At 43.3% G+C, this 10,970-nt stretch overlaps 1 protein-coding gene across 5 annotated transcripts in view; it reads right to left on the bottom strand.

Moving 5' to 3' along the window:
• Positions 1-4,950: 4,950 nt before the first annotated feature.
• Positions 4,951-10,970, bottom strand: part of twz (BTB/POZ domain-containing protein twz) — a 304,566-nt gene continuing 298,546 nt past the window's right edge. For all 5 annotated transcript variants that reach the window (XM_053786127.2, XM_053786126.2, XM_053786125.2 and 2 more), the window contains one exon: positions 4,951-10,732. In XM_053786127.2, the coding sequence (XP_053642102.1) occupies positions 10,579-10,732 (154 nt within the window). In that variant the 3' untranslated portion in view covers positions 4,951-10,578. The remainder of the gene's footprint in view (positions 10,733-10,970) is intronic.

Raw genomic sequence — 10,970 nt, 5'->3', positions numbered from 1 at the left:
ATATCAAAAACAATATACTCAGATCACAACATAATTGAGGTTCAGACATGTATGCATGGAGCCCCAGACCGACAAAATGAGACTAGTCACGAGGGAGCATTCACCAAATTCAACTTCAATAACAAAAACATAAAGTGGGACCAAGTAAACCAAGTCCTAACCGATATAAGCTGGGAAGATATACTAAGCAACACAGACCCAAACTTATGCCTAGAACAGATTAACTCGGTGGCACTCGATGTATGCACAAGGCTTATTCCTCTAAGAAAAAGGAGGAGTAGATGTAAAATAGAAAGAGACAGGCGCTCCCTTTACAGGCGACGGAAAAGAATAACAGAGCGGCTAAAAGAGGTCAATATATCTGAAATGCGCAGGGAGACACTGGTCAGAGAAATAGCAAGCATCGAACTTAAGCTAAAAGAATCCTTTAGGAGTCAGGAATCGCGGGAAGAACTAAAAGCCATAAATGAAATCGAAAGAAACCCAAAGTATTTCTTCTCCTATGCCAAATCAAAATCGAGAACAACGTCCAGTATTGGGCCCCTACTTAAACAAGATGGGTCCTACACAGATGACAGCAAGGAAATGAGTGAGCTACTCAAGTCCCAATATGACTCAGTTTTTAGCAAGCCGCTAACCAGACTGAGAGTCGAAGACCAAAATGAATTTTTTATGAGAGAGCCACAAAATTTGACTAACACAAGCCTATCCGATGTTATCCTGACGCCAAATGACTTCGAACAGGCGATAAATGACATGCCCATGCACTCTGCCCCAGGGCCAGACTCATGGAACTCTGTGTTCATCAAGAACTGCAAGAAGCCCCTATCACGAGCCTTTTCCATCCTATGGAGAGGGAGCATGGACACGGGGGTCGTCCCTCAGTTACTAAAAACAACAGACATAGCCCCACTCCACAAAGGGGGCAGTAAAGCAACAGCAAAGAACTACAGACCAATAGCACTAACATCCCATATCATAAAAATCTTTGAAAGGGTCCTAAGAAGCAAGATCACCACCCATCTAGAAACCCATCAGTTACACAACCCAGGGCAACATGGGTTTAGAACAGGTCGCTCCTGTCTGTCTCAACTACTGGATCACTACGACAAGGTCCTAAATGCACTAGAAGACAAAAAGAATGCAGATGTAATATATACAGACTTTGCAAAAGCCTTCGACAAGTGTGACCATGGCGTAATAGCGCACAAAATGCGCGCTAAAGGAATAACAGGAAAAGTCGGTCGATGGATCTATAATTTCCTCACTAACAGAACACAGAGAGTAGTCGTCAACAGAGTAAAGTCCGAGGCAGCTACGGTGAAAAGCTCTGTCCCACAAGGCACAGTACTAGCTCCCATCTTGTTCCTCATCCTCATATCCGACATAGACAAGGATGTCAGCCACAGCACCGTGTCTTCCTTTGCAGATGACACCCGAATCTGCATGACAGTGTCTTCCATTGCAGACACTGAAAGGCTCCAGGCGGACATCAACCAAATCTTTCAGTGGGCTGCAGAAAACAATATGAAGTTCAACGATGAGAAATTTCAATTACTCAGATATGGTAAACATGAGGAAATTAAATCTTCATCAGAGTACAAAACAAATTCTGGCCACAAAATAGAGCGAAACACCAACGTCAAAGACCTAGGAGTGATTATGTCGGAGGATCTCACCTTCAAGGACCATAACATTGTATCAATCGCATCTGCTAGAAAAATGACAGGATGGATAATGAGAACCTTCAAAACTAGGGAGGCCAAGCCCATGATGACACTCTTCAGGTCACTTGTTCTATCTAGGCTGGAATATTGCTGCACTCTAACAGCACCTTTCAAGGCAGGTGAAATTGCCGACCTAGAAAATGTACAGAGAACTTTCACGGCGCGCATAACGGAGATAAAACACCTCAATTACTGGGAGCGCTTGAGGTTTCTAAACCTGTATTCCCTGGAACGCAGGAGGGAGAGATACATGATTATATACACCTGGAAAATCCTAGAGGGACTAGTACCAAACTTGCACACGAAAATCACTCACTACGAAAGCAAAAGACTTGGCAGACGATGCACCATCCCCCCAATGAAAAGCAGGGGTGTCACTAGCACGTTAAGAGACCATACAATAAGTGTCAGGGGCCCGAGACTGTTCAACTGCCTCCCAGCACACATAAGGGGGATTACCAACAGACCCCTGGCAGTCTTCAAGCTGGCACTGGACAAGCAACTAAAGTCAGTTCCTGATCAGCCGGGCTGTGGCTCGTACGTTGGTTTGCGTGCAGCCAGCAGCAACAGCCTGGTTGATCAGGCGCTGATCCACCAGGAGGCCTGGTCACAGACCGGGCCGCGGGGGCGTTGACCCCCGAAACTCTCTCCAGGTAAACTCCAGGTAAACTCCAGGTACCGATTAGCATCATGGTCGGTAGAGCGGCGGGCTGGTAAATTCTTGATGCTGGTTCGAGCCTTCTATGTTCGTTTTTTATCTCTGGTGTCCACCTTAATATATTTTCTCTTCAAGTTCCTTTTTTAGTGGTAGACATATTCTAATGTTAATTGCTATTAATATAGGTCGGAGGGTGAGATTGAAACTACAGGTGAGCCAGAGCTTTCAGTTAGTTACTGTATATGTGAAAATTTATTTCATTGTGAGTCAGGCGAGGAATAAATGATCATTGAAGAGATGTTTATGAGAAATGTATAGCCAGAGTGAAGTTGTCAATGGTTGTACGTCTTGTGGTATAATAGCTGCCTTGTAGCTATCCACAAATGTTAGCCAGGCGTCCTTTGTTTTTTTGTAAAGGCTCTATTGAAATGACAAGTTTAACCTTATGAATCAGGTTATGAGATTGAGTCTCTTTGCAAAGGCCTTACTGGTCCAGAAGTCAGAAACAAGATAGGGAAGATAACCATCCAAGAGAAGTTGTCTACTCAAAGTGTGAGTGAACGTGTGCATCTGTTAAGGTATGCAGCAGCCGCTCGTGCAGGTACGAGTCATGCATTTACTCTATGAATCTTGATTGTTTTGCCTGCAAGATTCGCCTCAGTTCTCTCTTTCTCTCTGTCTCTGCTCTACCACTCTCCCATCCCCTTTTATTTCCCCTCGTTTTCTCGTTACATTCTCTCACATTTCCCCTCGTTCTGTCCTACCACTCTCGCATCCCCCCTCTTCATCCTTTTTCCTTTCTCTCATTCCGCTGTCCAATATTCTCTCTCTCTCTCTCTCTCTCTCTCTCTCTCTCTCTCTCTCTCTCTCTCTCTCTCTCTCTCTCTCTCTCTCTCTCTCTCTCTCTCTCTCTCTCTCTCTCTCTCTCACTCTCTCTTTCACTCACCTTTCCCCTCTGCCTCTCTCTCTTTCACTCATCTTTCCCCTCTGCCTCTCCAGCTCCCCTCTTCGTATTTTATCCACGCCCTTCCACTCCTTAATTCAGCCTGCAAGAATTTTGTGTCCCGGGGGGTCTCTGGAGTCTCATCTCCGGGAGGATGCTGGGGTCGCAGATGGCTGGAGGCAGTGCAGGCAGGATGCTCTATCTGTGTGCTGGTGGTTGGTGGTGCTGGTGGTGGTTGGTTGTTTTGATAGTGGGTGGTGAGTGTGGTGGTATCGGTTGTGGGTGCTGGTGGTGGTGATGATTGTTGGTAGTAGTTGGAGGTTGGTCGTTGTGATAGTGGGGAGTAAGTATGGTGGTGTTGGTTGTAGGTAGTGAGTATGGTGGTGTTGGTTGTGGGTAGTAAGTATGGTGGTGTTGGTTGTGGGTAGTGAGTATGGTGGTATTGGTTGTGGGTAGTGAGTATGGTGGTATTGGTTGTGGGTAGTGAGTATGGTGGTATTGGTTGTGGGTAGTGAGTATGGTGGTATTGGTTGTGGGTAGTATGCTGGTATTGGTTGTGGATAGTGAGTATGGCGGTATTGGTTGTGGGTGGTGATGTTGTGGTTGTCGGTAATAGTTGGTGGTTGGTGGAAATGGTGCAGGTTACATACCTGTGACAGGTTTGGAGAATTTTTCTAAGCTTGCAGCCCAGCCTGAGGCCATGTTTCCCTGGTGACCGCCTGAGCAGCCAGGCTATTGCTGCCCGCGGCTCGCAGGCAAACATAGCCATGACAACTGGGCTGATCAGGCACCTGCAGGAACTTCGTCATTTTCTTCTTGAAGACGTATAATTATTTTTTTGTCAATATTTCTAGATTTGCTCCATTCAAAAGGGATAATTGTGTCATCAGTATCAGTCCGATATAAAATAAAGGAATAAAAGACTACAGGTATGTCATAAAATATGGGAATAAATTGCAACACGTATTAGTTTGACAGAAAATAGGGAAATAAAATATCAGGGAGGCAAAATAAGAAAATAAAAAACAACACGTATCAGTTTGACATAAATTTATTCTATTCCTGAAGATGAGTGGAACACTTCACCTGTGAGATAAAATGACGTTATTCTCTTTAATATCTAATGAGAATTTCGACTGGTTAGTATAAAATATACACACGTATCACAGAAAGCAAGGAGAGACAACTCCTTGCACTTCGATTGACCGAGGACAGAGACACGGAATGGAACAGTGGTCATTCCGCTGTGTGTGACGGCAAGGTTCGTTTTTCCTTGGCGTCACCATAGGGGATAAAAAATATCAAAGACGAGAAAAACACTTATGGATCTTTTTTTTCGTTTCTTTTGAAAGATAAGATTAAAGCAATAAACGTCACGTATGTGTTTACAGCTTCACAAACACACGAAATCACTTTGATGTTGTCATGTGGTGTTGGATGGCCGGTATTGCCAACAAGAATGATAGAAAGATACTTGGTGCATGGCAGAACTGTAAACTACGTTTCACTCTGGGGGAAGCTTCATAAACTCATGAAAAAACTCCACTCACAGCAAAATCTGCCATGTAATAAAAGTTTGTTTCTGCACCATGTGTGTTTCTACCATACTTTGTGTGTGTGTGGTTTTTGTGTGTGTGTGTGTGTGTGTGTGTGTGTGTGTGTGTGTGTGTGTGTTTGTTTTTGGGTCAATCTGGACTGTTAGCTTGCCTTCCTCATGGCACCATCTTGATTTGTTCAGTAAACAAGCTAAGTCCTCAGGGATGTTCATACACCAGGCAGCGGCTACCTTGACTCCAGGTGATCGTACACCAGACAGCGCCTACCTTGACTCCAGGTAATCGTACACCAGGCAGCATCCATCTTGATTCCAAGTAATCGTACACCAGACAGCGCCTACCTTGACTCCAGGTAATCGTACACCAGGCAGCATCCATCTTGATTCCAAGTAATCGTACACCAGACAGCGCCTACCTTGACTCCAGGTAATCGTACACCAGGCAGCACCCATCTTGACTCCAGGTAATCGTACAACAGACAGCGCCTACCTTGACTCCAGGTAATCGTACACTAGGCAACGCCTGTGTTGAATCCAGATAATCATACGTCTGGCAGTGCCTTCCTTGACTTAAGTAATTGTACACCAGGCAGCGCCTACGTTGGCGCCAGATGATCTGACGCCAAGCGGCGCCAATCTTGACTCCAGGTGATCATACATCAGTAAGCACATAATTCTACTTCCTAGTCAACGTGTCCTCCAAACGAATGGTTTTTCCCTCTGTTAGTTTAGGTTAACGTAAATTAACCATTTTTGTTTTTTTACATATGGTTAACATCCAATAATGAACTTAAACTTGGCAGTGCGGGATGTATGTTATTCCCTTAAAACACTGGTAACCCCCACACACGCTGGTGACGAGAGTTGGCTGCTATGTGTCAGGATGCGTGTCTGTGATGCATGTCTCAGTGTGTATATATGCTGAGAGTGAACTTTAATCCCTATTTTAGGGATTGAAATGTTCTTGTCTGGTGGTGAAAAGGTTACTGTGCACCCTTAATGGTCCTCGTGTCGTAGATAGGCTTTAAACCTCATTAACCATCCAATCAACCATGTGTCGCCAAAACCACTTAAGCTTCTCTCAACTTTGTTTGTGTTTACTGTTGACCAGCTGTTGGATACTGTTTGCTTACTGTAGTTTACTGTTGACCAGCTGTTGGATACTGTTTGCTTACTGTAGTTTACTGTTGTCCAGCTGTTGGATACTGTTTGCTTACTGTAGTTTACTGTTGACCAGCTGTTGGATACTGCTTGCTTACTGTAGTTTACTGTTGACCAGCTGTTGGATACTGTTTGCTTACTGTAGTTTACTGTTGACCAGCTGTTGGATACTGCTTGCTTACTGTAGTTTACTGTTGACCAGCTGTTGGATACTGTTTGCTTACTGTAGTTTACTGTTGACCAGCTGTTGGATACTGTTTGCTTACTGTAGTTTACTGTTGAACAGCTGTTGGATACTGTTTGTGTTCACTGTAACTTACTTGACCAAGTACACATGGCCGCACCTTCTTGGATCAAGTACCGCTTTAGAAATGTAATATTGGTCAGTAAGCGTTAAGAATGGTTGGGTGAGTGACAAGAAGCAAGGGTAACGTCAGACATGGTGATAGACTGGAGGGAGTCCGACACCTTTGGTCAGACATGTTGACAGACTGGAGGGAGTCGGACACCTTTGGTCAGACGTGTTGACAGACTGGAGGGAGTCGGACACCTTTGGTCAGACATGTTGACAGACTGGAGGGAGTCAGACACCTTTGGTCAGAAATGTTGATGGGCGAGTGCTTCACCACACTCTTCAGTGTTTGGAATAGAGCAATCTGGGGTCGTCCTTGAAGTGTCTGAAATACCAGGATCCTGCGTTCGTTTCTGGAGTGGTCAGAATAGCATCCCCGGAAAAGCACGTTCTGTGTTCGTCTCTGGAGTATCTTGTCACGATGCAGGAAGTCCTGATGTGTTCGTAATGCTGGATCATGCTCCTAAGCATGTACCTGGCTCATGCTCCTAAGCATGTACGTGGCTCATGCTCCTGAGCATGTACCTGGCTCATGCTCCTAAGCATGTACGTGACTCATGCTCCTAAGCATGTACCTGGCTCATGCTCCTAAGCATGTACGTGGCTCATGCTCCTGAGCATGTACCTGGCTCATGCTCCTGAGCCTGTACCTGGCTCATGCTGCCAAGCATGTACCTGGCTCATCCTCCTAAGCATGTACCTGGCTCATCCTCCTAAGCATGTACCTGGCTCATGCTCCTGAGCATGTATCTGGCTCATATTTACATAGGAAACAATTATTATGTCTCGCTGGCCACCACAGAGTGAATCACAAGACACTTCTCCACATTTTCATCACATGCACCACAAGTTTTCCTCTACCCCATGTGAATACTACAGGACTTTTTATTTTGTTAATCAGACACGCTGTGGCGTGTACAAAGACACTTTAACGCAGAAAAAACTGGAGAACATTTGGCTCTAAGAGCTTCCTCATGACCTTAAAAATTCTGCTTAAGAGTGAAACATTCTCTGAAATCTTAGTTATTCATATTAGTTTTTTTTTTTGTCATATATTGTTGGTGCTACGTCCTATGTGTTTAAAAATGTTCATGGGAATTACAATGAATTTTTGTGTTACAATGTTGATCACTTTAGCGCGCAAACAATAAACAGAGAGACCTAACAGTGGTATAGGTTTGCCAAGTGTATTTAGCTGAACTTTGAATCCACTTTAGAGTAAAATAATGATTCAGTATGAAAATAAATAAAACCAGTTACTTATTATAGAAACGTAAGTGTGAGAAGGAAATTAAACGGTAGTTCAATATCTCTGTGAAGGCTCTGACGTCTGTTGAATGATCATTTATATTCGAGTATTTATTAGATAATGTTCAGACCCATTGATTTAGTGGGAGTTAGTGTTTAGATTGAGTGGGTTAGTGAGAGATTGTTAACGTTTAGACTCAGTGGGTTAATAAGAGATTGTTAACGTTTAGACTCAGTGGGTTAGTGAGAGATTGTTAACGTTGAGACCCAGTGGGTTAGTGAGAGATTGTTAACGTTGAGACCCAGTGGGTTAGTGAGAGATTGTTAACGTTGAGACCCAGTGGGTTAGTGAGAGATTGTTAACGTTGAGACCCAGTGGGTTAGTGAGAGATTGTTAACGTTGAGACCCAGTGGGTTAGTGAGAGATGATTTCGTGAGAGAGCTAACAGTTATCTCAAATAATTCAGTGAGAGATACATAATATTCAGGCCTAATGATTCACTGAAGTAAATGGGGTAAGGACACTCATTTTCCAGGTGATGGGAAACACTCTGTGGTGGTATTTAAGACACATGAGAAACATAATGAATCATCAGGACATCCTGCATGTAACCTCACCCCTCAGACTCTTTCTCTGTCATAATAATATCATGTATTGAGAGGCAGTAACCTCTTTAGTGAGTGCTTCTGTCTCGCATCACTAGCATGTTTTGATGCAACAACAAAAACAAAAAAAAAAATACACCACCTTTCTTATGTACATTAGTTCATGAGGCGACTCTGACCTGCCTCGACCTCTGTTTTGTACTGCGCCCTGACCTGACCTTGGAGGGTCATGGCTCATGGGGTCACTGGCGGCAGGTGAGAGGGCAGGCTTAAGGGCTGGGGTCAAGCCAATATGCGGGACGTGAAAGAAAACAGTAATGAAAGAGGCTACATGTAACATTGTTAAACAAAATGTCTATGTTGTGAAGGTGGACACACTAGGAGCAGCATGCTCCTCTGGTGCGTCTTGCACTTATAACTCACTTCCACAAGACACGTACTTGACGCCTGAAGGATGCGAGGGTGATTAGGTAAGTTGGTTGACCCCGCCCCCAAGTGGTCAGCCTCCTGTTAAGTATGGCACAATAAAACTCTGAAGGGTGGTTAGCGGGAAACGATGTCAGCCGAGATGGGAGTCAACACGGTGGTTACCCAGATGAACCTCTACAATTACCAAGCAAGTTTCCTCTTTAACCTTCCAAGTTATAAGGTTGAAAAATAATGATACTTGTTAAATTTAAAAAAAAAATTACTTTTGCAGCAACAGAAAATTAGAAATGAAAACACAGAAAACAATTAAACTGTCGAAACAAATTGAAACTGTGAATGTTTTATAATGATTTACTTATTACACATTAAAAAAATTAAAATGCTTCCATCTTAGGACGAGTGTTGTTCTCCCCAGCTGAGCATGACCCGTTCTCCCGCGCCTCCCCAAAACTCTAAGCTAAAAATCATTTCTTTACAAATATTCCCTAAAAGTATGCTGTTATCCTGATTCACTTGGCAGAACACTGTCGGGCCTGGCGAGACAGTCCCTTGGACGGCGTCTGCAGACTCACTCAGTTGTAAGTGTAGCTACTCAGTCCTTGGAGCGATTAACTTGAAGGGAAAATTTCAAGCTGAACTGACTGGTGTCATCCCAAGGCTAAGTTGCGGTAGTGGCCCACAAGTTTAGGGTGTCGGGCAACGGTTGGAGTAAGTCGGAACACAACGTTTTTGGAATATGTCGGGAGAGCATTTACAGAAAATATGGGGGTAACTTTCGTAGTATGTAGAGACCTATACTTGGAATACGTCTTGTAGTCCATCGAGAAACTATAGCATGTTGGGGCAACCTTTGTAGTATGTTAGAGCAACGTTTGTACAGTAGTATGTCAAGGAGGGTAACGTTCGTAGTATACTGAAGAAACTTTTATAATGCTTCAGGGCAACGTTTGTAGTATGTCAGAGTAACGCTTGAAGTGTCAGCTGCTGTCTGTCAGGGTCAATTTTTGGAAGATGTTAAGGATATGGTGTAGTGTTGAGGTTGTATGGGAAGGCAAGGATGAGGACACTGAGTAGGTCTGCAGAGTATAGCCTCGGGAACCGACAGCGTGTACAAAGCATGGCACAGAAGAATCCACGTTGAACCCGGTGGCCAGGAACATGATTCTCATAAACATCATTTTACAGTCACCTAACGTAAACGGTTCAGTCATCGGCTTTACAGTCGTCATCGACTCAGGTAGTCGGAATCAACACCTTAGTAGGTTGATTCCCACACTTTCCATAACCATTCTCAACCTCACAATCAACAGAATAGTAAACATCAATGTTTCCATAGTAACTACGGTCATTATCAATAAAAGATTTGTAAAAAAACATTTTAGTATAACCAATATATCAAAACATCACACTTAAGCTCACCTCTTCATCCAACAGAGATTTTTTTTACAAGAATTGTCTTACAATCAATACACTGGTAATTTTTTCTAGAAAATAAACGGACTGTTGCCATTTTCTTGTTTTAGAAATTCATGTGATTTATACTGGAAAGGGAACTTGTGTGGGGGATAGAGAGGAGGGATGAATGCTGAGCGAATATTTTCGAATATATTGCTAACTTGAGAATCCCAAGAAGCCCTCGCCATTTTCACTCTTCGTCTCCTCTTCCTACTTTTTCTCACTATTTTTTCTCCTCGTACTTATCTTTCTCTTCTCTTTTTTTTTTCTCGTACTACTCTTATTCTTTTCTTCCTTCTTCTACTTTACATCACCATAAAGATTTCAGTACTTCTTACTCTACTTATGAACTCTCCCTCTCTATCTCCATCTCCCTCTTGTTTCTGACACTTCTTTCTGTTTGTTTTTTCTGTAGTTCTATCTAGGAGTTGAGGCGGGGCATGATCACAGGGGCACGGTCCGCCTGCAGAAGAGGTACTCCGAAAATTGCTGTCCCTCGACGCCGCCGCCGTTGCTGGTGACCAGGCTGAAGGAGGCGTTGAGGAGTCGTTGGATAGCTTGCATCGAGGTAAGCTTGCAGTAGCCGTTGAGGGGAAACCTGTGAAGCAAAGAACACAGTTCAGACACACTCCAAGTAAGTCTTGATACATTTAAATGCTTATAACATATATATATATGTACATGTATATATATATATATATATATATATATATATATATATATATATATATATATATATATGTACATGTATATATATATATATATATATATATATATGCAATAATAGCTAACGAGCGACACAAGATGCAAAACTCCCACAGGAAAAAGCAGGTTAG

The sequence above is a fragment of the Cherax quadricarinatus genome, chromosome 50, assembly GCF_038502225.1.
Source record: "Cherax quadricarinatus isolate ZL_2023a chromosome 50, ASM3850222v1, whole genome shotgun sequence".
Taxonomy (NCBI): Eukaryota; Metazoa; Arthropoda; class Malacostraca; order Decapoda; family Parastacidae; genus Cherax; species Cherax quadricarinatus.
This window is presented reverse-complemented; position numbering and strand designations above follow the sequence as displayed.